At 33.3% G+C, this 23,894-nt stretch overlaps 3 protein-coding genes across 3 annotated transcripts; 1 reads left to right on the top strand and 2 right to left on the bottom strand.

The window, feature by feature from the left end:
• The first annotated feature begins 7,249 nt into the window (after positions 1 to 7,249).
• Positions 7,250 to 10,479, top strand: LOC114419006. Its single transcript, XM_028384580.1, has 7 exons — positions 7,250 to 7,509; positions 7,827 to 8,079; positions 8,719 to 8,919; positions 9,008 to 9,662; positions 9,750 to 9,838; positions 9,912 to 9,971; positions 10,084 to 10,479. The coding sequence occupies exons 1-7, from the start codon at positions 7,333 to 7,335 to the stop codon at positions 10,098 to 10,100; spliced, it is 1,452 nt and encodes a 483-aa protein (XP_028240381.1). The 5' UTR covers positions 7,250 to 7,332; the 3' UTR covers positions 10,101 to 10,479.
• A 411-nt stretch (positions 10,480 to 10,890) lies between these two features.
• On the bottom strand, positions 10,891 to 13,647 carry LOC114419007 (fructose-1,6-bisphosphatase, chloroplastic). Its single transcript, XM_028384581.1, has 4 exons — positions 13,030 to 13,647; positions 12,384 to 12,608; positions 11,353 to 11,859; positions 10,891 to 11,253 (listed from the first exon to the last, which is right to left on the bottom strand). Exons 1-4 carry the CDS (start codon positions 13,450 to 13,452, stop codon positions 11,182 to 11,184), a joined length of 1,227 nt encoding a protein of 408 aa, XP_028240382.1. The 5' UTR covers positions 13,453 to 13,647; the 3' UTR covers positions 10,891 to 11,181.
• A 1,775-nt stretch (positions 13,648 to 15,422) lies between these two features.
• On the bottom strand, positions 15,423 to 20,669 carry LOC114419005 (laccase-7-like). The gene is made up of 6 exons (XM_028384578.1): positions 20,355 to 20,669; positions 19,495 to 19,646; positions 17,830 to 18,071; positions 17,603 to 17,728; positions 15,909 to 16,883; positions 15,423 to 15,787 (listed from the first exon to the last, which is right to left on the bottom strand). The coding sequence occupies exons 1-6, from the start codon at positions 20,439 to 20,441 to the stop codon at positions 15,657 to 15,659; spliced, it is 1,713 nt and encodes a 570-aa protein (XP_028240379.1). The 5' UTR covers positions 20,442 to 20,669; the 3' UTR covers positions 15,423 to 15,656.
• Positions 20,670 to 23,894: the final 3,225 nt, after the last annotated feature.

Raw genomic sequence — 23,894 nt, 5'->3', positions numbered from 1 at the left:
TCTTTTTCTATCGTCAGATTCTTCTTTTAGCCTATAGACTCACTTATTCTGTAAAGCTTTCTTTCCTTCGGGTAATTTAATTAAAGACCACGTCTTGTTCTTATGAAGGGATGTCATCTCATCTTTTATTGCTAGCTCCCACTCAATAGAGTCATTCCCCTGCGTAGCCTCACTGAAACATTCTGACTCACCAGCATCAGTTAACAACAAATAATGCAATGAAGGGGAATACCTATCTGGTGGTACTGAAATTCTATTAGATTTTCTTGGAGGAGTTGATGGTTTTGGTTCTGACTCAACCTCTATGCCTATAATCTAGTTTCTATTGGCTACATCACTTTCTAAAATTTCTTCAAGTGTTGCTTTCTCAGTAATTTCTGACAGTTTACCTGCACATGTAGATTCTGTAGAAAATTTGTCCTAATAAAATAAGTTCTCATTAAAAATGACATTTCTGCTTCTGATAACTTTCTTGTTTTGGTCATCCCAAAACCTGTAGTCATACATGTCAGATCCATAACCAATAAAATAACACTTCCTCGCCTTCGGATCCAATTTATCTCTACTATTAGAGTCTGTCAATATATATGAAACACAACCAAAAATTCTCAAATGTGAAAGTTTTACCTCCTTTGAAGACTATACTTCTTCGGGCAACTGATAATTCAAAGGAACTGATGGTCCTCTATTGATGAGATATGTTGCTGTGTTTATTGCTTCTGCCCAGAATGCTTTAGGCAAGCCAGATTGGATCCGTATACACCTCGCTCTCGTTCAAGGTTCTATTCATCCATTCTGCAACACCGTTTTGCTCAGGTGTTCCTGGTATTGTCTTGATCATTCTGATCTCATGTTCTGAACAAAAGTCTTTAAACTCCTGACTATCATATTCCCCGCCACTGTCAGATTTCAAACTTTTAACCTTTAGATCTATATGATTTTCAACTTCTGTTTTTCACCTTTTAAACACAAAAAATACATCAAATTTATTTTTAAGAAAATAAACCCATACCTTTCTGGTAGAGTCGTCGATAAAGGTGACATAATAGCGTGAGTTTCCAACAAATTTCACTGGGGTTGGCCCCCAAACATCTGTGTGCACCAATTCTAGCTTTTCAACTTTAGTTGTCTTCCCTGCCCTTGAGAAGCTAACATTTTTTTGCTTTCCAAAGATACAGTGTTCACAAACACCAACATCAACATGCTTCAAGCTTGATAGCTTACCTGTTGCCACCATAAGCTTCATTCCTTTTTTACTAATGGGTCCAAGTCTTCGATGCCACAGGGTTGAATTATTGACAGTCTCAGTAACTACTACCATATCCTCATCTGCAATCATGTAAGGAGCTCATCACTTCTTTCCACGAGCCACAACGAGATTACCTTTTCTTACCTTCCAAGCTTCATCTCCAAAAGTTGTGTAATGCCCCTCATCATCTAACTTTCCTATAGATATTAAATTTCTCTTTAAGGCAAGAATATGTCTAACATTGTGCAATGTCCATGGGGATCCACTGGAGGTCTTGATGTTGATATCACCTCTTCCGACAATGTCAAGAGATTTTCCATCTGCAAGGTAAACTTTCCCAATTCTTTCTGAAATATATTTAGATAATAAATCTTTAGAGGGAGTAGTGTGGAACGACACACTTGAGTCCATAATCCATGAATCAACAGGACTATCCAAGCTGCAAATTAATGCATCATCAAATTCATCAATTGTTGCATTTATGGATTCATCATCATTGTGCTTCTTGTTTTTGTGAGTCTTGTTCTTCTCTGGTGCCTTGCACTGATTGGTAAAGTGACCTCTCTTGTCACAATTCCAGCATATAATGTCACTTTGAAATTTTGTCTGACCTTTCCCTCTTGACTTTGATCTGGCTCGAGCATTCTGACCCTTTTGGGTAGTCTTTCCCCTGCCTTCAGTATTCAATGCTGAATTGGAAACATGACTAGAAGATTCTCCTGAATCTCTCTTACGAACATCTTCGCTTAAGATTAAGTCACGGATGTCATTTAAGTTTTAATGTGTTCTTCCTTGTAGAACTATTGACTGTAGCAACAGTTGCAGCCTAACTATCCGGTAGTGATGACAATAGAATCAATGCATTCACCTCATCCTCAAATTTAATGTGCACTGACTCCAACTGGGCAAGAATAGTATTAAATTCATTAATATGATCAGTTACAAAGATACATTCTCCCATCTTGAGGTTGAACAACCGACACACCAAGTAGACTTTGTCAGTTGCCGACGGCTTCTCATACATATCTGATAACGCCTTCATTAAGTTTGTAGTAGTCTTCTCATTTACGATGTTGAACGCGGCGTTCTTGACTAATGTCAATTTGATCACACCAAAAGCCAGTCGATCTAGCAAGTTCCATTCTTCTTTCTTCATGTCGTTTGGCTTAACCCCTGATAAGGGTTGATACAACTTCTTCTGATATAGATAATCCTATATCTGCATCTTTCAAAAGCTGAAATCTCTGTCATCGAACTTCTCGATCTTCACCTTTCCCTCTTCTAATGCCATTGCTACCACTGCTTTCATTGCCTCCTCTAAACTGAGAAGACTCCCACTAATTCCTATAAATTAAGGAAATATCGTGGAGTAACCAAAAGCTCTTGATACCAGTTGTTAGTATAGAGCAATAAGAAGAAGAGAAAGGAATAAAGAGAAAAGAGAGAAGACACAAAGAAGTTTGACGTGGTTCAGCACACAATGTATATGCCTACGTCCACAGCCATACTAAGAGAACTTTTTATTACTTGCACACTTTTGCACACATTTGAAGCTTAGGTGTCTCTATATATAGCACTAATGAGACACAAGTTTTACAAACCAAGCGATGTGGGACAAGAAACTAAGACCACAAAACTCTAACAAAAGACAAGATGAGTTTGGAATTAGATTCACAAAAGGTAGGATAAAAAATATAAATTCGTTCGATTTCTATTTAACGAGTTTGAATAAATTCATGGAATATTTGTCTCAATTTTTTTTAAAACATTATATATATATATATATATATATATATATATATATATACATATATATAACATGAAAATGATTATTTTATGCGAAAATGAGAATAATCAATCTCAATTGTTAGATTAAAATAAAAGAATAAGATTAAAATATTTTAAATTGAAATCAAAACTTTATTTAACAATAAAATCTCTAAAATATTTACTAAATAGAAATTTCCCAAACTTATATCATCTTATCATCAACATGATCATTACCACCATCTTGGTTGTTTCCGTCACAATTGCTATCATTGATCGGCAACCACTATCAGGCAACAGAGAGGAAGCAACGATCATGTTGGTAATCAAAGTGATGGTGGTGGTGATTGTGACAACAATTTTGACATAATTTTTTTTTTCAAAATAAGGGACATAAATTAAACCAAGATAAAAAAAATATATGACATATCATATGAGAGGAATGTATCTTACGAGAGTAAGAAGATTCAATTTGACTCGGATAATCAAATATGAATAATCAATATTTAATTTCATGTGATTGTTTAAATTTATATATTAAATCTTAACTCTTGATATGTAATTATATGATTTAGATTTAATTTTTTTTATATAAGATGTTTCCTCTCATTTTATATATATATATATATATATATATATATATATATAAGAGGTTCAATTACTAACTATAAGAGGTCTTTCAATTTCTATATCTAAAATCATCATCTTTTAATTCTTACGCATACCATTTTTTTTATAAAATAAAAGTAAAATGAATAATTAAACATATTAGTATACACAATGAGCAGCCGAACATGTTTGGGAATGGGCTCAAATCTAACCTTGAGTGTTTTTACAAGTTAATAAAAATTGGAATTCGAATCCAAATTTAGTCATAGGGCCGGCTAAAGCATAAAGGAGCCCAAGTTCTTGCTTTAGCCCCCAAATTAATATCTTATACAATTAATATTTTATATAATTTTTAATGTATGTTATTCTAATGTAGTGAGCCAATTTTCTTGTAGAACAGAGAGTGATGCTGCAAATCTACAATATTTGTACGGTGATACTCAAATATCTTTTATAGTTTTGTGTCACTTAAAAAATTAATTACTTATTAATTACAATATATATTAACGTTATTTTTTAATTGGATATGTCCTAATGTGAGTCACGATGGGACGTTAAAATAAAAAAATTGATAAATTATTTTCTAAAAAAGAAAAAACTTGAGAAGATGTTACTAACGTTTATTTAAGAAAAATATCGAAAAAATAAAAAAGGATAAGAAATGGTCTACGATTTGAGAAAAAGGATTGGAGAGTCATTTACGCACAAGGAATGTGTTAACACCCACACATCCATCATGAAGACAACAGCCTTTAATCGAGTGTGTTAAAAATAAAGTGATTTAATTATTTATCTTCTCTTGAAAACTTGAATTATATTTTGTTATATTATTTTTTATTTAGAAAAGGAAATCAAATTTTTCTTTAATTTAAAAAAAAGATTGTTTTTAGTTTTTATTTTGGGTCGACAAGAGATTTGCTCTCATTCCTACTTATCCCAGATACAATGAGAAAATCAGACTTATGAAGTTTTTTGTAAAAAAGTGATTGCATTTAGGTTGATTTTATTGTTGTTGTTGTTGTTATTATTATTATTTGAAAGATTTTGATTTTGTGATAAACTTTATAAAGTTAAAAGTAAAAAATCTAGCATAACATTCACAAAATTTACTCATACTCTATTAAAACACTACCAACCAAGTCAGGGACCCAACATGGAGTGGATATAACATTGAAAGATTATTCATTTAAGAACGTTATCTTTTTTATAAAAGACTTTAGTTTTATGGTAAAATTTGTGAATTCAAGTAAGTCAGAGACCTAACATGTCATTCACAAAATTTACTCACATGTTATTGAAACATCACCAAGCAAGTCAGAGACCCAACATGGAGTGCACAGAACATAAGCGTGTACTAAATAATGCTAATGCGGATTTGTAAAAAGAAATAAACAAATAATTGACATAGTGATAGGAAATCGAATAAATATAAGGAGAATATAAAGTGATAGAATAGAAGTGGGGAGTATACTTAGTACTTAAGGATGTGGGATGGAAACGTGGGAAAAATAAGATGCATAACGAGATATTTACAATGCATTATTAATTAAACTAACTAGTTAGGCAATGATAAAAAAATCACATTGAAAAATAAACGATAAAGACGATAAAGAAATACAATAAAATAAAAAATTATTTACTAATATGTATAATTATTTTTTTCCAAAGTCAAAGTGTTGACTTAGAGTTAGTCAACACAAACAGAGTGCTGATATGACGGACCTAGTCACCATCCTAAGTGATAGGGGTGCAAATATAAAAAAAGGGGTGTAACCATAAATTTTATTTTGTTTCGAACATAAAAAAAAAGGTTGGGTCCAAAATGAAAATGGTGCATATGTTTAGAAAAAGGTGTAAATAGTTGTGTTCATTTTATTTCATACTTCGCAGAAATGGGCTAGCTCAAAACATAAAAATGTGCATGTATGAAAAACATAGTGTGAATAGCATTTCCATCTTATTAGAGACTGCAAAAATGGGCTACACCCAAAACAAAAATAGATGTATGTATTAAAAAGGTAGTTAAACAATAATTATTTTTTTTTTACGTTTTTTTAGGGTTAGGTTGGAACTGGGTCAGAGCAACCCGACCCAAACCGCATTTAGGTATCAGGGTTGTGAAAAACCTAGATGACCTAGCCTCCAAACGACACGACAACTGAGGAACCACCATGGAGAGTGGTGCGCACTCCCCTCGGTGCCACTGGCAGGCTATGCGAGACTGCCATAGGGACAGTGGTGATGCGATGGCGGCAGAGGCGCTGCTAGAGGCATGGTGGCGCAAACAAAATAAGAATAAAGAAGAAACAGTGGTGAATGCGGAACGTGTGAAAAAAACTAAACAAAACGCAATAACAAATGAAAAAAAGGGATTCAATCTGCAAGAAACTCGCCGGCGGCCAAGGTGCCCACTAACGAGATAGCACAAAATGAAGCAATATCACGGAAAAAAGAAAGAAGATAGAAGGAAGAAATAATAGGAGAAAAGAAGGGGAGAGGGAATTGTGAGAGAATGAGAGGATATCTAGTGACCCCTCTCACTTCTCTTCCGGTGTGGCCAAATGACGCAACGTGATTGGTTGCTCTATCTTGGGTGCCTCTTGTCTCACACTTTTCTCTTTTCCTTTTATGCATTGTGCTTTTTCTTGACCTAATGGTCTCTACTTGAGAGCCCAATAAGTCATACTATATTTTTCTTTTGTTTTTTTCTTGCACGTTTGCTTTTTTTTTTTCTTCTTTCTTCTTTCCTTTCTTGTCCTTTTTCCTTTTGTTTTCTTTTTTCTTCTTCTTTCTTTTCTTTTTTATCTCTCTTTTTCCTTTTCTCTATTTTTTTTCTTTTCTTTATTTTTTCATTTTTTTGTTTTCTTTTTTTTTACTTGAATAAAATTAGGGTCTAACAGGACACATCAAAAGTTTTTCTCTAAATATATCAATTATTACTAAAATTAATCCAAAAGTCACTTTTACACTCTCTACCCTAAAATTAAAATTAATAAAATTTTATTTAAGATCAACAATATCTCAATAAAGATTGAATAATTGACTTTAATATCAAAAATAAATGTTTAAAGAAATTGATTACAATAGTTTTATAAATAATTTTACATCTCTAAAAGCTCGACAAATAAATTTTCAATGATAAAAATATAATTATTTTAATAAAATATAATAAATATTTTTTAAAAATAATTATTTATTTTAAAACGGCCTCACTTTCAAGATTAGCTTTAGGTTTAAAAATATGTTGAGCCGGCCTTGTTTAGTCAAAATAAGTTTTTTTTTTCCTTTAAAAAATGGTAGTCTTATAAGTACCCACAAGTTTAACTGTTTAAGTATGCAAATTCTCTCCAATACTGAAAATTTACAATAAGAAAGAGAAGTACACAAAAAGGAATGACTTATAATTTTTTTCAACCATTTTATATTTTTGCATGTATTTTTCTCCTACTGGAAATTTTCACCAGAGAGAATACATACTTCAAGTTCAAAACACCTTGAGGAGGCCTCAAATTGTAAAACATTTATTATTATTATTATTAACCTCACCGAGTCCAAGGTTTTGACTTTTGACTGTGGCAGAGAACGTTTTGCTTATTACCGCCAAAACTCCTAGTTTCAGGCCCCAGTTCAAAAAAACTCGCGCGTCCTTTGCCGCACCCTTTTTAACGCAGCGCCAATTCATCTGATCTGATTTGAGTGTAACAGCAATGGCGGGGAAGCAATCCAAAGCCAGAAAGCCAGAGGTGTTCGGGAAGGGCAAGGTCACCCCTACTCAGATCGCTTTCATCGTCGACAGATACCTCTGCGACAACAACTTCTCCTCCACTCGCTCCACCTTCAGAAACGAAGCTTCTTCTCTCATCTCCCATTCACCCATTCATGAGGTATCCCTTCACCCTTTTGTTTTTGCTGCATGCTTGTGTATCTTCTTCCACACATTTTGTTTTCATCGGTTTTTATACAGATTTCATCATCTGGGTCTTTGATTCTCATCCTAAAGTTTGGATTTTTCGTCCCTCATTTTTAATTTTTTTCCCGACCCTTTTGGCTTTCTCGGCTATTGTGAAGATTTGACCATCTGGATCGTAATTTTTTTATCTTAATTTTTTAGTACTTTTGTTTTCCTCCGTTTAGTTGAAGATTTATTCATGTGGGTATTTTAGGTTTTGGGTATTGATGAAAAAATTTGGGGTTTTTTTAGGCACCAAAGACTTTGTTGACTTTGGGGGAGATGTTGGATGAGTATATCTGCTTGAAGGAGCAGAAAGTGATGTTGAATCAGGAACGGGCTGCAGTAGAACAAGAGAAGAACCGGGTTCAGATGCTGTTGCAAGGCATGCATAATGTAATGACTGCTTACAATGCTAGTGGAAACCTCCCTGCACCCGCATCTGCTGCAAAATCTGCAGTTGTAACGGTTCCTCAACCGACATTTGGTTACAAATCTCAACCAGGTACAACCTCTCCCCCTTCCCTTTTTTCCCCTTAATATATGTGCAGGTTCTATGTTTGATAATTATTCTTCTTGGAGAATTTTATAAGTTCTCTGATGCAGAAATTCCCAAGTTGACCAATTAATCAATTCTCAAATTATGTTATAAACATTAAATTAAGGCAACAAATAGTATATGCATGCTAGGAGCCTCCAATTTGGGTTTCTTACCTGGATTATGGTCCTGAAGAGTGATGGAGAATCATTGATATCTATAGTAGAGGAGAGTGAAGAACTATGATTGACTTGGTGGTGTTTCAGTATGTTTCATATACATGTTTAAGCTAGGAATGAGCATACTCGATAATATGTTGAAAAATGATTATCAACTGCCTCAAGTTCTGAAACTAAACATAATTGATTAAAACCTTTTTGCATTAAGTTGCAATTGAAGTGGAATTTGTCCCCGGGATGTGCTTGGTTAAGTAGGTGAAAAGTCAGATGGTTGAAATTTTGGAACGAAAATTAGTTTACACTTGCATGGTACAACGAAGTATGAGGTGTAAAATAAGATGTACTTCATTTTCATGCTTGATTGGAAATTGTTCCAAACTGTTCCTCCATTAGTTTGCAATTGTGATTGTCGCTGCTTTTGTATTAGGTAATCCTACTTCTGTGCAAATCAAATCGAATGCACCGCCATTGCCTCAATCTAGCAATTCAAATGTTGAGGGTGGAAACTTCTCAACACCAACGCTGAATGTCTGTGACAGAAAGAGAAAGGATACTAAAGCTGTGGATGCTCCTTCAGCTGCTAAAAAACCCCGTGGTAGATCATCCAGTAGGAAAATTGTTGTTCAAGGTATGGTTACCTCAACTTGTGCATCTGTTATAATTATTGTTTAATCTCATGAAATCATCACATACATTTGCCTTATCTCTATTTTCAGGTCAAAATGCTCTGCAACAATCTGATAAAGCTGTCAATAATACAATGGTAGCTCAGCCTTCTACCATTCAATCTTCATCAGAGAAATGCATACCCAGGGAGTCACAGGTTCAGGGATACAATGTTGCTAAATGTTTATTCAACCGGTCTACAACTTCTGTTCCAAGTAATTCGCCAGTTCCAAAGACACCTCCTAGAACAAAATCTTCTCACAGTGATACACATATATCCCCTGCTGAGGTTTCTTCAGTTGCAACTTGCAACCGTGCAGTTACACCCAGTCATTGCACTGTAATTTCCACCAAGAGAGTTATGGTCAGCCCTGCAAAACAGATGGCTTACATAGAGATGAGTCATTGTATTTCTCCTGTCAAGACAAATTCAGAGAAGGTAAGTAAGAGGGATCATGTTAGAAGCAGGTTGAACTTTGATGCTGCTGATGTGCCTGGGAGATTGGACAATCCATTGCCCAATGAGATTTCTACATCTGAGTCTGAAAAGGAATTGGACATATTTGACATTGAGTTTCCTAACTTTGATGCCTTAGGGACGGACTTCTCCTTCACAGAAATGTTAAATGATCTAGACTTTTCTTGTGAAGGCATGGATTTTTCTTGCCATCCAACACCAAGTCCTTCAATGGATAACGCTTCAGGGTATTGTTTCTGTTTTCTGCCGCAAGTCCTACTTTGTTATTGATCCAACTCTTGTATTTGAAAATAATATTTTCCACTATTTAACAGCTCATCTCATGAATGCAATGGTAATCATGCTACGCCTGAATTATCAACTGTGGCAGAAGTTCTATGTGAGAAAGACATGAAAATACTAGGTAATGAAACCTATTTTGTATCTTAGTTTTGTAGGCTAAACCATAATATACTGAGAAGCTTTCATTTTTGCAGGCCCTGATTGTATGACTGCAATGAAATCTGTCACAAAAAACATAACAGTTATAAGCCCTGGTAAATTTATTTTTTCAATTATTCTGTAATTTTTTTTCAAAAAAAGTCTTCATTCGTATAAATTTTCTTTGTTGATCAAACAGTATTAATTTGTGCTATAATATGCCAACAGAGAAAAACCGCCAGTAGTCTGTGGATTGGGAAAATTGTACATAAATGACAATTTGAAGAATGACTCAGCCTGACTTATTAACGTGAGCTCACTGCAGGAGATGTTTATATCTATTGTTCCAAAGAATTGCTCTCTGCTGTTGCACTGAATTTAGAATGATAACCTGCTATTCATTTATACCTTACAAGCTTAGCCTATTTGGTCAAGCTTAAAAAATGATTGTAGATAGCTTCCTCCCTTGTTTTGGTTTATTGTAAGGATTAATCTTAGTTGGGTTACATTTTGATGGCAATTATGGTTAACAGCCTTGTAATGAAGTCTAAGTCATTTAAGCAATTTCTGGATCTATGTGGTGACAGTTAAACTTTCAATGGAAGAGGCAAGGGAAAGACTAGACATGCTGGGATTTAAATTTTTTCAAGAATCTTAAATGGATATGGTGATTATTTTACTTTAAAACATCCAAGTTTTGTATTTGTTAACAGTTTGCGGGAAAACAAGATACCAATTGGTAAATGATATATTTAGTCATTGGTCCTGATTAGTTTAAATATTGTCTCTTCGACCCTAATCAGTCAGCACTTGCTTTAATTTAGTTGTAGTGCTAATACATCGGTGCATAAATTTCAAGTTTCATCTGGTAATATCTGATAAGCTCAAATCTAAATTCATGTCAAATGTCTTACAGTAAAAAATTTCCCAGAGTTTGATTGCGTTAAATACTTAAGTCCTCCAGAAGTTCTCATCGAAAGTAATAGGTAGTAACAGTCATTTAGTTAACATCTAGAACCATTTCACATGATTTGGTATCAGTGAGAAAGAAGGGTTTGAAATTTACTGACATGATTGCTTCTCTTGGCAGAAATATTGCCAGAATGAACAAAATTATATCCAATTTGAAACATGTTCAAAGTTATACAAAATTCTTGTTCAAACTGATATGAAGATTGTTGGCATCACTTTTTTCTTTGCACAAAAGGACGGAGGGGGAGGGGGGTATAAAAAGAATTCTTCCTTAAAACCTGATTGTATTGCTTTGGAAGTTTTGATTGGGCATAGTTTTCATACACAAGTAAACCTCTTGCATTAGCTTATCGTTTAAGCCAAGTACTTTTCCACCTTCTCTACCTCTTCAACGCTCCCAATGTACAGTGGCACACGTTGATGAATCTGTCCATAAAGGTTAAGGAATGAATAAAACTATCCATTATAACATTCATCCTTAACTTCTAAAGCATTTAGAGACATACAAGGTCCATCTATACATACCTCTGTTGGTTGAATGTCGAGTATTCTTTGATGGCCATCTGACCCTTTTCCACCAGCTTGTTCTACAATGAAGCTCATAGGAGCACATTCATACAGGAGCCTTAGTTTCCCATTCTTGCTTTTCTTGTCCCTGGGGTACCCGTAAATGCCACCATATAGCAGTGTCCTGTGGAAATCTCCTACCAAGCTACCAATGTACCTTGCAGAATAAGGCTTGCCGCTTGGACCTGGGTCCTTGAGATCATCAATATATTTCTTTAGCTTCTCATCCCACAACTGATAATTACCTTCATTGAATGCATAGATTTTGCCTGCTCTAGGTATCTGGAGGTTTTCCTGAGTCAAAACGAATTCGCCATACATCGGGTCCAATGTAAACACAAACACTCCATTTCCAAGTGTGAGAACAAAGATTATTGAGCTAGAATACATGCAGTAACCAGCTGCAAGAAGGTTGCTTCCAGGTTGGCACACGTTCACAATACATCTTTGTTCTGTTGTGTCAAGCTGCAAATTAGCATATGCATAACATTAAGCGCTGAATTTCACTAACAATCTGTTTTTGCAATTTTTTTTTTCAACTCTTCCTTTTTAAGATAGTGTATAAGGGGGAGGGTGGAGATAATATTTTACAAGTCTGAATTAGTGTTATGAACCACTAGTAAGAATTCAATTCAATATCTTTATGTTGACATGCTTGATTTTACTAGTTGAGTCAACCTTCAATATATTTTTTTTCAGTAACTTTCTGATTACATTATCTTAGCATCTTACAGAGATTAAAATGAAAATTAGAAGAATGGCAATTTACTTTTATCTAAAGTAAGATGTATATATTCTACTTGATTCACAGCCATTTTTTTTCTTAAACCTTATTAGTCACATTTTTAAACCAAGATTTTCAGTTTTCTTTTAGTCAAACCTAATTATCCTCCTTACCTTTGAAACTAGATTTTCTAGGCTCATTTTATTTGAGCCGTTGTCAATCCTTTGATTAACTGAAATGAAATAATAAACAATGGAAGACTTACGGTGGGGTCATCATCAATGTCAGCAAGACACTCATCATTGGGGCTGTATATCCCAAAAATGGACCCAGTTGACACTGCAGCATCAATATTGGATGACCCATCAAGTGGGTCAAACACCACAATGTAGTTTCCAGAATAACTCTCTTCTACTGCCACTGGCACATCTTCCTCCTCTGATGCTATTATCCCTGTCCTCCCACTTGACCTCAAGCAGTTTGAGAAAACCTGATAAATGCAAAAACAATACCTTGCTTGTCAACCATAGTTACCTAATTAAGCCTTCACATTCAACAGCCCATAAATTTGTTTACAAACTTTGACAAACAATCCCTTGTAATCTAGTTCTTCAAGATACATCATACATGTTTTCATAATTTTAACTTGGGCAAAAACAAAAATTAATTGCTCACTGAATTGAACCAACTACATATATATATAATTCTAGAAAAAAAACCATGGAATATTGTAATTGCAACACTTTTGGTTGTGGGTCAGACACCACGCCACCAGGAGTGTCCTCCAACCCACTGAGTTAGAGATTGTTGTTTTCCTTAACGATCATATCACGACCAATCACGAATCATGAACTGATCATCTGCAAACCACGATCTATAAACATGTAAAGTACAACAATTGCAACACTGACCTCATTTGAAACAACATCAAGCTTTTTCTGGTCTTCCCCTTGAACATTGACAGCACCTTGAACCCCAGTGAGGTTGGAAATGTTAGCTCTTTGCACCAAAGAAGCAATCTGTTTGCATGCCATGGAAATGCTAGACAGCACAATAGTGAGTTCTGCATCAATCACCCCAGCTTGCTCCTGCTTCAGCAACCAGCTAGTGAGTGTTTGAAGCTCATATCCACTTCTCTTCTTTGTCCCAGTGGTTGCTGCTTCCCCCACAGCCATGCACCTAACTCCAGAACCCCCCACATGCCTTCTCCTGCCACTTGATAGCACTTGTTTAGTGTCAAAGACACATAGTTGGAAGGGGCATAGACGTGAAGGGGAACAAGGCTTTGAGAAAATCAACTGGGTGGATGCTGTTGCTGCTGCCATTGCAACCATGGTTGTTGCAAAAAGTTTACCTTTTTGGTTTGTTGATTTTGGCAGTGTGGTATGGTGCTAGTGGTGGTTACATGGATTGTGTTCTAAGGCACTGAGAGCAAAGAGATTGAGAGGCAGGGAATGGTTTGTGATACTGTTGGTCCCACACTTATCTTCTTCGTATAGTTTTCCTTTTTGTGACTGTGATTACTTGCTGATTCGAATTGCAGTGCCACGAGGGATATACTTGTATTGTTGTTGCTCGTGTGGCCTGAACGAATCCAAATGTGGATTTTGCGGCTAAGGTTGGGACTTGGGAAGGGTTTTAACCAAATTATATATTTTTAAATAATTTATTAAAATGTTGTAAAATATACTATTTATTAAAAATAAGGTAATTTTTACTAATTGGGATATTAACATGGTGGCAATTTCATTAGATGAAGTGCACCCTGTTATTTAAAAATTGAAATTGCAAGCATGTGTCTCGTAAGCCAAACATTGGGGCTTGGACCCGGGATCCGCATCACTCGCAGTCCGCAATGTTTGAGTTTTAATTTTTTGAGCCTATTTAAATTGTGGAATTTTTTAACTCAATCAATTTATTGAGCCTATTTAAATTGGGGTAAATGGACTTGATTGTGGGTTCTGTGGACAGCCTTCAGGCTTTTTATATGTCTTAATTAAAAATGTATTTTTTTTGGTTTGATAAAAGTAAAATGAAAAATAGAAATTAGACTAATAAAATAAAGTAATCATTGTCATTTTACATGAAATTAGATACATTTCAAAATCTTAAACTTTTATTTAACCGGTTTTGATCCTTAAGCTATTATTTGTTTAGTTTTTGATTTCTGCCATTAAGTCTATCCGTTAAATAATGATATGACGGGTAATTTGTGACATTTTAATTTTTTTTAGTTATTTTATCGTTTATAATAACAAATCCTTGGATCAAAGTTTAAAATTGGTTTTGGATTTATTGTTCCGCATTGGTCAAGCCCGTCTTGGGTTAGATAGTCTGGATACGTGATGGGTTGTTGCTTCCAGCACTTTCAAGTTGCTTCTTCTGCATGGATCACGTTATTTAATCAGTTCATATTTGGTGACATTTTTTTAATGTTGTTAAAAGATTTTAATAATATTTTATTAAATGTTAAGACAAAAAAATATTGTTAAAAATTACATGTGTGGTAGTGTGGGATAAAGTCATTTTCAAAATTCAATTTGAGAATTTCTTTCTAAAGTAAAATAAAATCAAAATGTGGCTAACAAAAACTGGAAAATTACTGTTTTTATTTTATTTTATCAAAGTAATACTTTTATGCTGATGATAATAAAACAATATGATTTCTAATAATATCACGATTCTTACCCAATATAAATTATGAGTCTAATTTAACTCTACAAAATTAATTTATAAGATAAAAGTTATCTTTCACATACATTTTAATATTTTGAACATATCTCTAATCAATGTGAGATTTTTAACACAATTTTGTTGCAAACTTGACATTAAACATAAAATTTGTAGAATTGAAAATCTACAAGTGACTGGATAATAACCCAAGAGTACGCCATAGAACTAATCACACTTACTAGAATAATTTTTAATATCATTTTAGAATGAGTTACTATGAATATTACACTAACGGTTTGTAAAATGATATTGGTTCCATATCATTTATATAATATATTTTGGTTAATGTAAGATATCGAACACACCTCCTTTAGGCTAAAAATTAGTCTATGTGAAAACCTTACAAATTTTTTAAGAATTGAATTAGATTTAAGTATCGTATGTCGATCACATTTTAAGATGCGCAATTGAAGCGTATATTATAGACAAGTATTATTGGTTACAAAATAGTTTAAGCTCATATATATATATCCATCTTTTTTATTTCTCCAAAATATGAAGAATACACTTTCACCAGATGAAATATTTATTATTAAAATAAAAACAAATAGTAGAATGAAAAGGAGGAGAGTTGGCCGGTGGACACGGGAGAGTGCGCTTAGTAAGCTCCTTTTATTAATTATAGCAAGAATTTACAGATAATTCTGGTTTACTTATCTTGCTTGATGTTGTGTTTAAGTGAAACTATTATTAATTTATTGCTTGAAATTTAAAAAAAATGGCTTACTAAATACACTGAAAAAGAAGAGGGGAAATTAATATTGACATGTGATTTTGTGATTGCATTCTCCAGGAAAATATATAGCTAACATTTAGGTAGATCAGCAGGTGGTGGAGGGAGAGAAGTTGAAGGAGTTGGTCCATTCTCAACCTCGAAAACCATGTCTAGTCCCCATAACTGATGATCATCCACATGGCAATGCACAAACCACATCCCTATAATTTTTTTTTTGAAGATATTAGTGTACCATGTATCTCAATCAAATTCTAAGATTAGAAAATTAAATATCTAACTAATGTTAAAAAATAATGAAGATATTTTGATCACGAATTTTACCTGGATTGTTAGCTTTGAATCTTATAACAGCCCATCCTCCAGCTGGCACAGCAATCGTGTTGCGAAATATTGGATTCACCAAATTAAACTTGTATTTATCTTTGGTGTAATTGAAATTCCCAAAATCTTGAGCCAAAACATGGAAACTAAACCCATGAAGGTGCATGGGGTGGCTTTGCGCATTCATAATTTGTGTATTTTGAAACACAACCTCCACGGTCGAATTGAACTTGAGTTTCTTCACCTTGGTCGATTTTGGCGGCGTAAACAAATACTTCGTATCCAAAGCAATTTTAGGGTTTGTGAAATCAAATATGATTGGAGGCTTGTCAGGGAAATCAGTAGTATACACACCACTCACATTATAAAACGATGCTTCCAACATAGAGTACCCTTTTCCAACGGGGTGCACAAATGATTCATTGTTCATGCTTGCGGAGAATTTCTGTCCAAATACACCTTGACACGTGCCATTCCTGGGACACCTTTCTAGGTTAATGTTAATGGTGATGAACATGTGCTGGTCCACCTCAAGTGGGACCGGGACCCAATGTGGGCCCCCCACCAAGCTCGTGATGTTGCTAAAAAATTTGTGAGCAATTGGTGTGGCGTTGAAGGGTGGAAGTAGTGGCACAATGGGCTTCGAGTCTTTTAATGATGTCGTGTAGCCTTCGTAAGCGACAATGCCGCGAGTTGTCGTGGTGTCGAATAGGGCTTCTGGCTGGCCCACAACGTAAGGAGAGGCTGCCATGTAATATGAGCCTATGGGTTGGTCGGCTTTGAAGAGCACGTCAGCAGTTTGGCCAGGGGCGATGGTGATGATGTCGGTCACATAGGGTTCGATGTAGGAAGCGTCCATGGCAACAACTGTGAAGCTGTGGTTGGCTATCTTGACGAAAAGGTTGTTATTGAATGCAGCGTTGATCATTCTTAGCAAGTAGGTCTTCCCTGGCTTTACCTTTAGCTTGAACATCTCTGAATTGTATTAAAAAATTAATCAGGCACATGTAATATAATATTAAAAAGATCGATCATGCACATCCGAAGATAGATGGACCAGTTTGAATGAGTTTAGATGTTAGACGTCAATGTTTCAAATTGATGCTCACTACCGTAATTATAACTAATATAATAGGGTTTTGAAAAAGAACTCAACCATAACTAGTGTTATTTTTATTTGTAAACTAATGAAACTTATATATATGTAATATAAAAATTGGTTGAAATCATAAAAATAGTGTTCATGAACCATTTAATAATTTATTTTTTATAAATGGAGTCTTATTAATTGTCTCGAATTTTCAACAATATTAGGATTGCAATAACAATTGTACAATTTAAAATCTAAGACTGTATTACAATTTATAGTTGAACTCACATGGGTTAGTTGCATTTGCGTGCAGCTACATATAGTTAATTGCAATTATAAAAATTGTACATAAATACGGCCGCCATTATAATAAAATGCAATAATTTGAAACATGGCCCACTATTAGTCATAAAGGGATAAGCATAACAAAACCATGATTTCAAATTTTGAAGCTATGAGTTCAACACATGTTTGCATTTGAATTTAAGTGGTCAACTTTAGATATTCTAAAATTAATGGAATCACAAATGAAAAGTAGTTAATTTGTAAGAGTATATTTATGCGTTAGTATATACTATATTAGAAGGTAAAAATAGGAACATACGATTTCTAGAGCAATTGTAGAGATCACCAGGCAAACCATTGATGGTGTAGGCAGCAGAGGGCCTTACATCCCCGAGAAGGAGTACTTGCTGATAAATATCCACAATATTACCGTCATACCAATCACCTATATTTTAATTAAAAAATACAAAAAATCATTTTCTTGTCATGGAATTTATTTTCATGTAATTACAAATTTTATAATTATATTCAAAGATTTGCACTTACCTAATATTATTGGTACTTGTTTGTGGGGTTTGGGAAAAGGAAACAGACCCGAACGAGGGTGAATGATGAAAGCACCATGAACCGTGGCACGTAAAACTCCTGAGTGAGCATGCCACCACAATGTACCTTCTTGTTGTATAACATTGAATTTATAGGTATAACTATTTTGAGGACGAATATTGCATTGGGTTATATATTCAGGACCATCTGCCCATGCACTAAAGAGCTGAAACACTCCATGCCTACATATATTTACGTTGATCAATTATATGGCTAATGAGAGAAAATTGAGTTTCGTACCACATAGAAGAAAATTGAACAACGTAACCTTCAATGCTAGCTAATACTTATGTAACCTGTCGGTTAATTATGTAGTTACCCTTGCGTACAACTAACTTTTGATGAATTATACAATTTATCTGAAGTAATAATAATAAGAAAACATGTTGCTTTGACCAATAAATAATTACGAAATTAGGTAAGTGGAAAAATTTTGTTAACAGCTAAGCTGCTAAGAAATATATGTCTTTGAACTCTCCGCCCATCTTTCTTGAAGCCTTATGGGACCGCTTTTGACTTTTCAACATCTCAAGCTAAACACATCTTCTAAACAAATAAGAATAAGAATAATTATATTTAAACACCTTTTAATTAGAAATAGTCTGTTAATATATATTATTTATCTCCATCTTTCTTTCAAATCATATCATTTACAATATTTATATTTTTTTCTTCACAAAAAAATACTAACAACACACTCTTTATTTTTATTTGTTGAAATTGATTAAATATAACAAATTTCAATGAGTCTAACTTTCTGTTTAATGAATCTCTCAATTTTATAATTTTAACAATTTTTAACCAAAAGAATATGTGTTAAAAATTGTGGTAGAAAATGCATAGCTAATACTCCTCTTTTCTCTATTCTTTCTTTATATCATTAGGTGTCAAATAACATAAAATATTCACAAATAATTTTGGTAATAATTAAAAAGTTAATCCAAAGCTTAGTCACTCAATAAAATTAATAAAAGAAACAAACGGTGAGATGAAATAAAAATCTGCAAGGCTGAAAAAAAATATTGAAAATGGACAATTATTCAATGCTTAATATTATTGAAAACGACGTTCAGGCGACCGGGAAGCAGCAAAGAAATACCATAGTCATTTCACTCAGACTCAAATTATTGAAATTAGAATGGTGCCATCGGAACATCAGTACCAGACCAAGGTACCTTTAGGCAAGAAACTCAAAAATTATTTTTCTTTTTCTACGAGCAAATCTTTTGCTTCAACTACAATGATTAAGGGTATAATCGTCTAAAATTTTCTGATAAGAAATTAACCTCTAGCTCCAAGAATCAGCTTACCACATTAAAGATATAAACATTATCATATTTATCTTTGTACGTGGAAAAATAAAGTAATAATATATAAAATAATTATATTGATCATTTTGTATATTTATAGGATTAACTTGGTGACAAAAATCTCTTAATAGTGTCTCTAATTTTTGAAAGGACTAAAAGGTTTATTCTCATTTTATTATTTCAAGTTTACGAAAATTAATCATCTCTCCCATCAAGGATTGACTGAACTATTGATTCACGGCGCAAACGGAATAGGAGAGGAAAAAATTGATTGAAATTATCCAAAAATGTTTACCAATGAATAGTGATATTGTAGGGTGACTTGTTGATTACGTGAACAACCACAGCGTCCCCTTCTCGGACATCTATCCTTGGTCCAGGGTAAAGTCCATTCACTGTGACAATCACTCGCTCTTTGCACAAGCGTGTGACAGCCTTGTTTTGAACCTGCAGCACATGAAATTTCAACAAATTATTAATTGATATTGATCAGTATTAAATTATAAGTAGTGTGCAGAAATCAGAAACATGTTTAATTTTATATTAGTTTCTTACTAGCTAGTATGTGTTACAGCATACAGTGTGCATGAGAAAGGGTCGACATTAATATCTTATTGCAAGTGGTTAAGGTAGGTGACCTGGGGAGTAGTTGAGTGATGAGTTGGGTAAGGATTAATAAGCTCATATACTGAGTTATAAAAAAAAAATAGTTATGTAGAAGTCATACGTACTGATTACAAAATAATAAATTCATGTCTGTGTAAGGATGACCTGTCAATAACAAATTAAAAAATAACTATGATTTTTTAACATTCTAAATTTTCAAACACCTAATTAACTAATTTTTTATTTTTATTAATTTATTATATCATACCATATTACCTATTATATCTATATTTTTAGTATTTTTTTACTTTTTTTTTCTCGGTTTCTAGTAGCGCAACAATTGGTAAAAAGAAATTTATATACTTCAAAATGACTGATTGTACATATAAATTATACCAAAAATTTAAGATGGAATTTTTTTAACCTCAACTTTACTTGAGGTAAGTTAGACAATTTCGTTTGAAGAAAGAAATAGAGAAAGAAAGAAAGATTAAACAACAAACACAACCCACAACTAGTAGAGTAAAGAAGTAAAGTATTAGCCATTACAATGAAAGTGTGTTCTACTGTAGCAGCAGAAGCCATGGAAATTAGAAGAGAAAAAGCCCATGCAAACCAGAACACAGAAAGCTTCATGTTGATGAAGTGGCGAATCCAAAGAAATAGTAGGATAGAAGCTTTTCTCTGAATTATCAACCTATATGACTCTATAAAGCTTCAGTGAGAAAGTGTGAAGGTGCACCTAGATGGTTATGTTATTCAATGAACTGTTGAATTTGTTTTCCGGCACACCACAACAACAAGGACTCCACACATGTAGAGACTTGTTTCTGTGTGCTTATTTTCCATGCAAGGTTATGGGTCGTATTATATATATATATATATGGAGTCAGTGGTGTTTATTGTTTCTACGATTTTAGGTTTATATATATATATATATATATGGTTTATATATATATATATATATATATATATATATATATATATATATATATATATATATATATATATATATATATATATCTTCGTTGAAAATTCAGTTGTTAAATTGGTGTTGCATCGATCACACTTTGCCAGCAAGTCAAGTTAATAAAAAAATGAAAGTTTGATCAGCTAGACAATATCATTCTTACAAAGAGCATAAGAAGTCAAAAATATGATATTAAAAGTTGGAATCGAGTTAGGAAGCCGTCAATTAGCATCTCTATCATGAAACTGATATCATTCAAAAAAGCAATAAAATTAAAGATTGACTATACACTCCTTCAAGTGTTAAAGGCTCATATTTATTTCTTAATCATCTCATTCCCCTACCATGTACTCTAGTACAAGAAATGTGCCTTGTAATGTTCAAACATCAGCCCCAACACTAATGGCTAATGCTATATTAACGCAAAGGTCAATTTTTTCCTAAATTTAAAGAAAAAAACTAATATTTTGCCGTTGGCTTGAACTATCGCTAATTTCAAATTAGAATCACCGTTGCGTTGGTCAAAGCTAATAGTATCGATAGCATTCATCTGTCCTACGCTACCTAACAAATAATGACTAATGAGATATTAATACATTTATTTTAATTTATCGTGTAATAAATAATTTAATCTTGGAAAATTAAATATTGAAATTAAGAGAAACGATCAAAATATTTTAATAAAATTGTTCCCTAAAATGTTAATTCTTTTAGAATATTTGTTATTTTGATTTATGTGAAAAAAATCTTAAACATCAATCTTATAAGATGGAGGTAGTACTTAGCACTAGCCACTATTACAAAATATATATTCAACATCATCAATTTAACATAGGTTACAAGAAAAATCAATGTTAAATTATTTGTTGTGTCATTTTTGTAAATAAATGAATTTTTTAAACATTGACTTTCAAAAAATCGATGTTACTAATAGAAAATTAACATCGATTTTTAAAAAATTGATGTTACGAGCAGAGACTGAACACCAATTTTCAAGAAACTGATGTTACTAGTACAATGTCAATATCGGTTTTTGAAAATTGATGTTGTGGAATGCGTTGTTTACATCATTTTTTTTAAAATAAAACTGACATTGTTGGGTCTCTTATAATAATAACTTTGGCACGCCTTACATCGTCTCGAGTTCAATTTGAAACCCTCGCCTAGTCTCTCAAACAAACCCCTACCCTTCTGTTTGGCCCTCTCTCATTGCCACTGCACCACCACGGGCACCACCATTGCCACCAAAATTTCCCAAACAAACCCGAAACATGCATGCATAACTACTTCGCCATCGAAATGATGATGATGACGTTGATTCTGGTCCTGAACAAACGACGTGTGTTTGGACTTTGGTATTGCATTTTGTGCCTCACAATCTACGCTAGGGTTTGCAGCCCAGCCAGATTCGACCAGGAAGCCTGTGAAAGGTTCTACAGGAACATACCCAATGGCTCGTTGCTTGAATCCAACAAAACCTTGGCCAAGATGTTCGATCGCATTCTTGAGAAGGAGTTCTTCAAGAATGACCAACTTAAAGGTTTTATTTTTCACATTTTCTATCAGGTTCTTTAAAAATATATATACTTTTGTGTAGTATAGTGCTTTGTAATCTATCTAGTATATATATATATATATATATATATATATATATATATATATATATATATATTATTGTAGTGGTGTGTCAATTGAAATTAGATGCCCATGCTAGAACTTTTGATGGACTTGTGAAATTGGACTGTGAATGGTTGCTCACATGTAACTGTAATGGCTATGAAGTTTATGACGTTATTAATGCATAGCTTCAAAATGTTTTCTTTCTCAAGATTATTCTTTTCTATTAAACATTTGCAATACTTCAAAAAACACATTTAACGACGATTTTCTAAGACATTCAAAGATGATTTTGAATTGTCTTTGAAGTCAACGTCATGAAAAATCAAGACTTTTGACAACGGTTCTTAAAAAATTATCTTAGATAAACTATCATTCTAAGACAGTTTTTCAACAAATAAATGTCTTAGAATGATACCCTACTAAGATGGTTTTATGTTGAAAAATGTCTATGGATCCTCTTTTTTTTTTTTATAAAAAAATGAGGATTCTAAGGCGGTTTTTTAAAAATCATTTTAGAATTCTTATTATTTTTATATAAAAAATAAAAAAATTGACGATTTTAAAACAATTTTCAAATAACAGCCTTAGAATGTTATTTTTAAAAAAATGAAAATTCTAATAAAATAATAAAAAAATGAAAATTCTAATAATATAATAGAAAAGGTTAATAACAAAGTTGCTATCTTATTAATTATTAACCCCAGTGGGCCAGTTTGAAGGACTTAAATGAGAAACATTTGTTCACCAGGTTGGGCCAACAATATAAACATAGTGACTTCTTATGTATTACATAGTTCCCTTCATTCACCATCAAGAACAAAATAAGCAAGAAGAGGGATACTTGTAAGGGACTTCACCAAGAACTTGAGCATCCCACCCTTGTTTCACAAGATTCCAATCATTCTGCATATTGTTTAGAAAATAGTGAATCATAAATAGAAATACACACAAAAATAAAAACATTTCAAACTTATAAAGCATTTTTTTTATTTCAACCTTCCTAAGCAATTTTCTGAGAATTGTTATGGAAGGATCCTGCAAAGTAACATAAATAGATCACTTACCAATGCACAATGGCCAAAATAAAATCAAGCTCATAAAACCATGATATGAATACTCGGTGAGAAAATCAAAGAGAGAGAGTTTCAATAGTCTATGCAATTTATCTTACATAATGAACTCTAAATGGAGTTTTCATATATTTACTCATGTATTCATGGTCCAGCATTCTGCAGGAAGTAAACATAACACTCCATGGTTTACATCAACTTCAAAAAATTAAAATTTAAAAAGGAAAAGAGAAAAGAGGAAGACCTTCTTTGCCGATAACTCATAGTTAATGAGAAGATGAGTGTTCAAAGGAAATTCTCCAGAAGCAAAGAGAGGAAGGCAAGCGTCAGTTACAATTATCATATGAGATCGCTCATCCTCATTTGGTGCTCCACCGTTAGTCGCCTGGTACCATCGTGATGTCACCTGTCGGAATTTCTCTAAGATAA

This window comes from Glycine soja, chromosome 7 (assembly GCF_004193775.1).
Source record: "Glycine soja cultivar W05 chromosome 7, ASM419377v2, whole genome shotgun sequence".
NCBI lineage: Eukaryota > Viridiplantae > Streptophyta > Magnoliopsida > Fabales > Fabaceae > Glycine > Glycine soja.
This window is presented reverse-complemented; position numbering and strand designations above follow the sequence as displayed.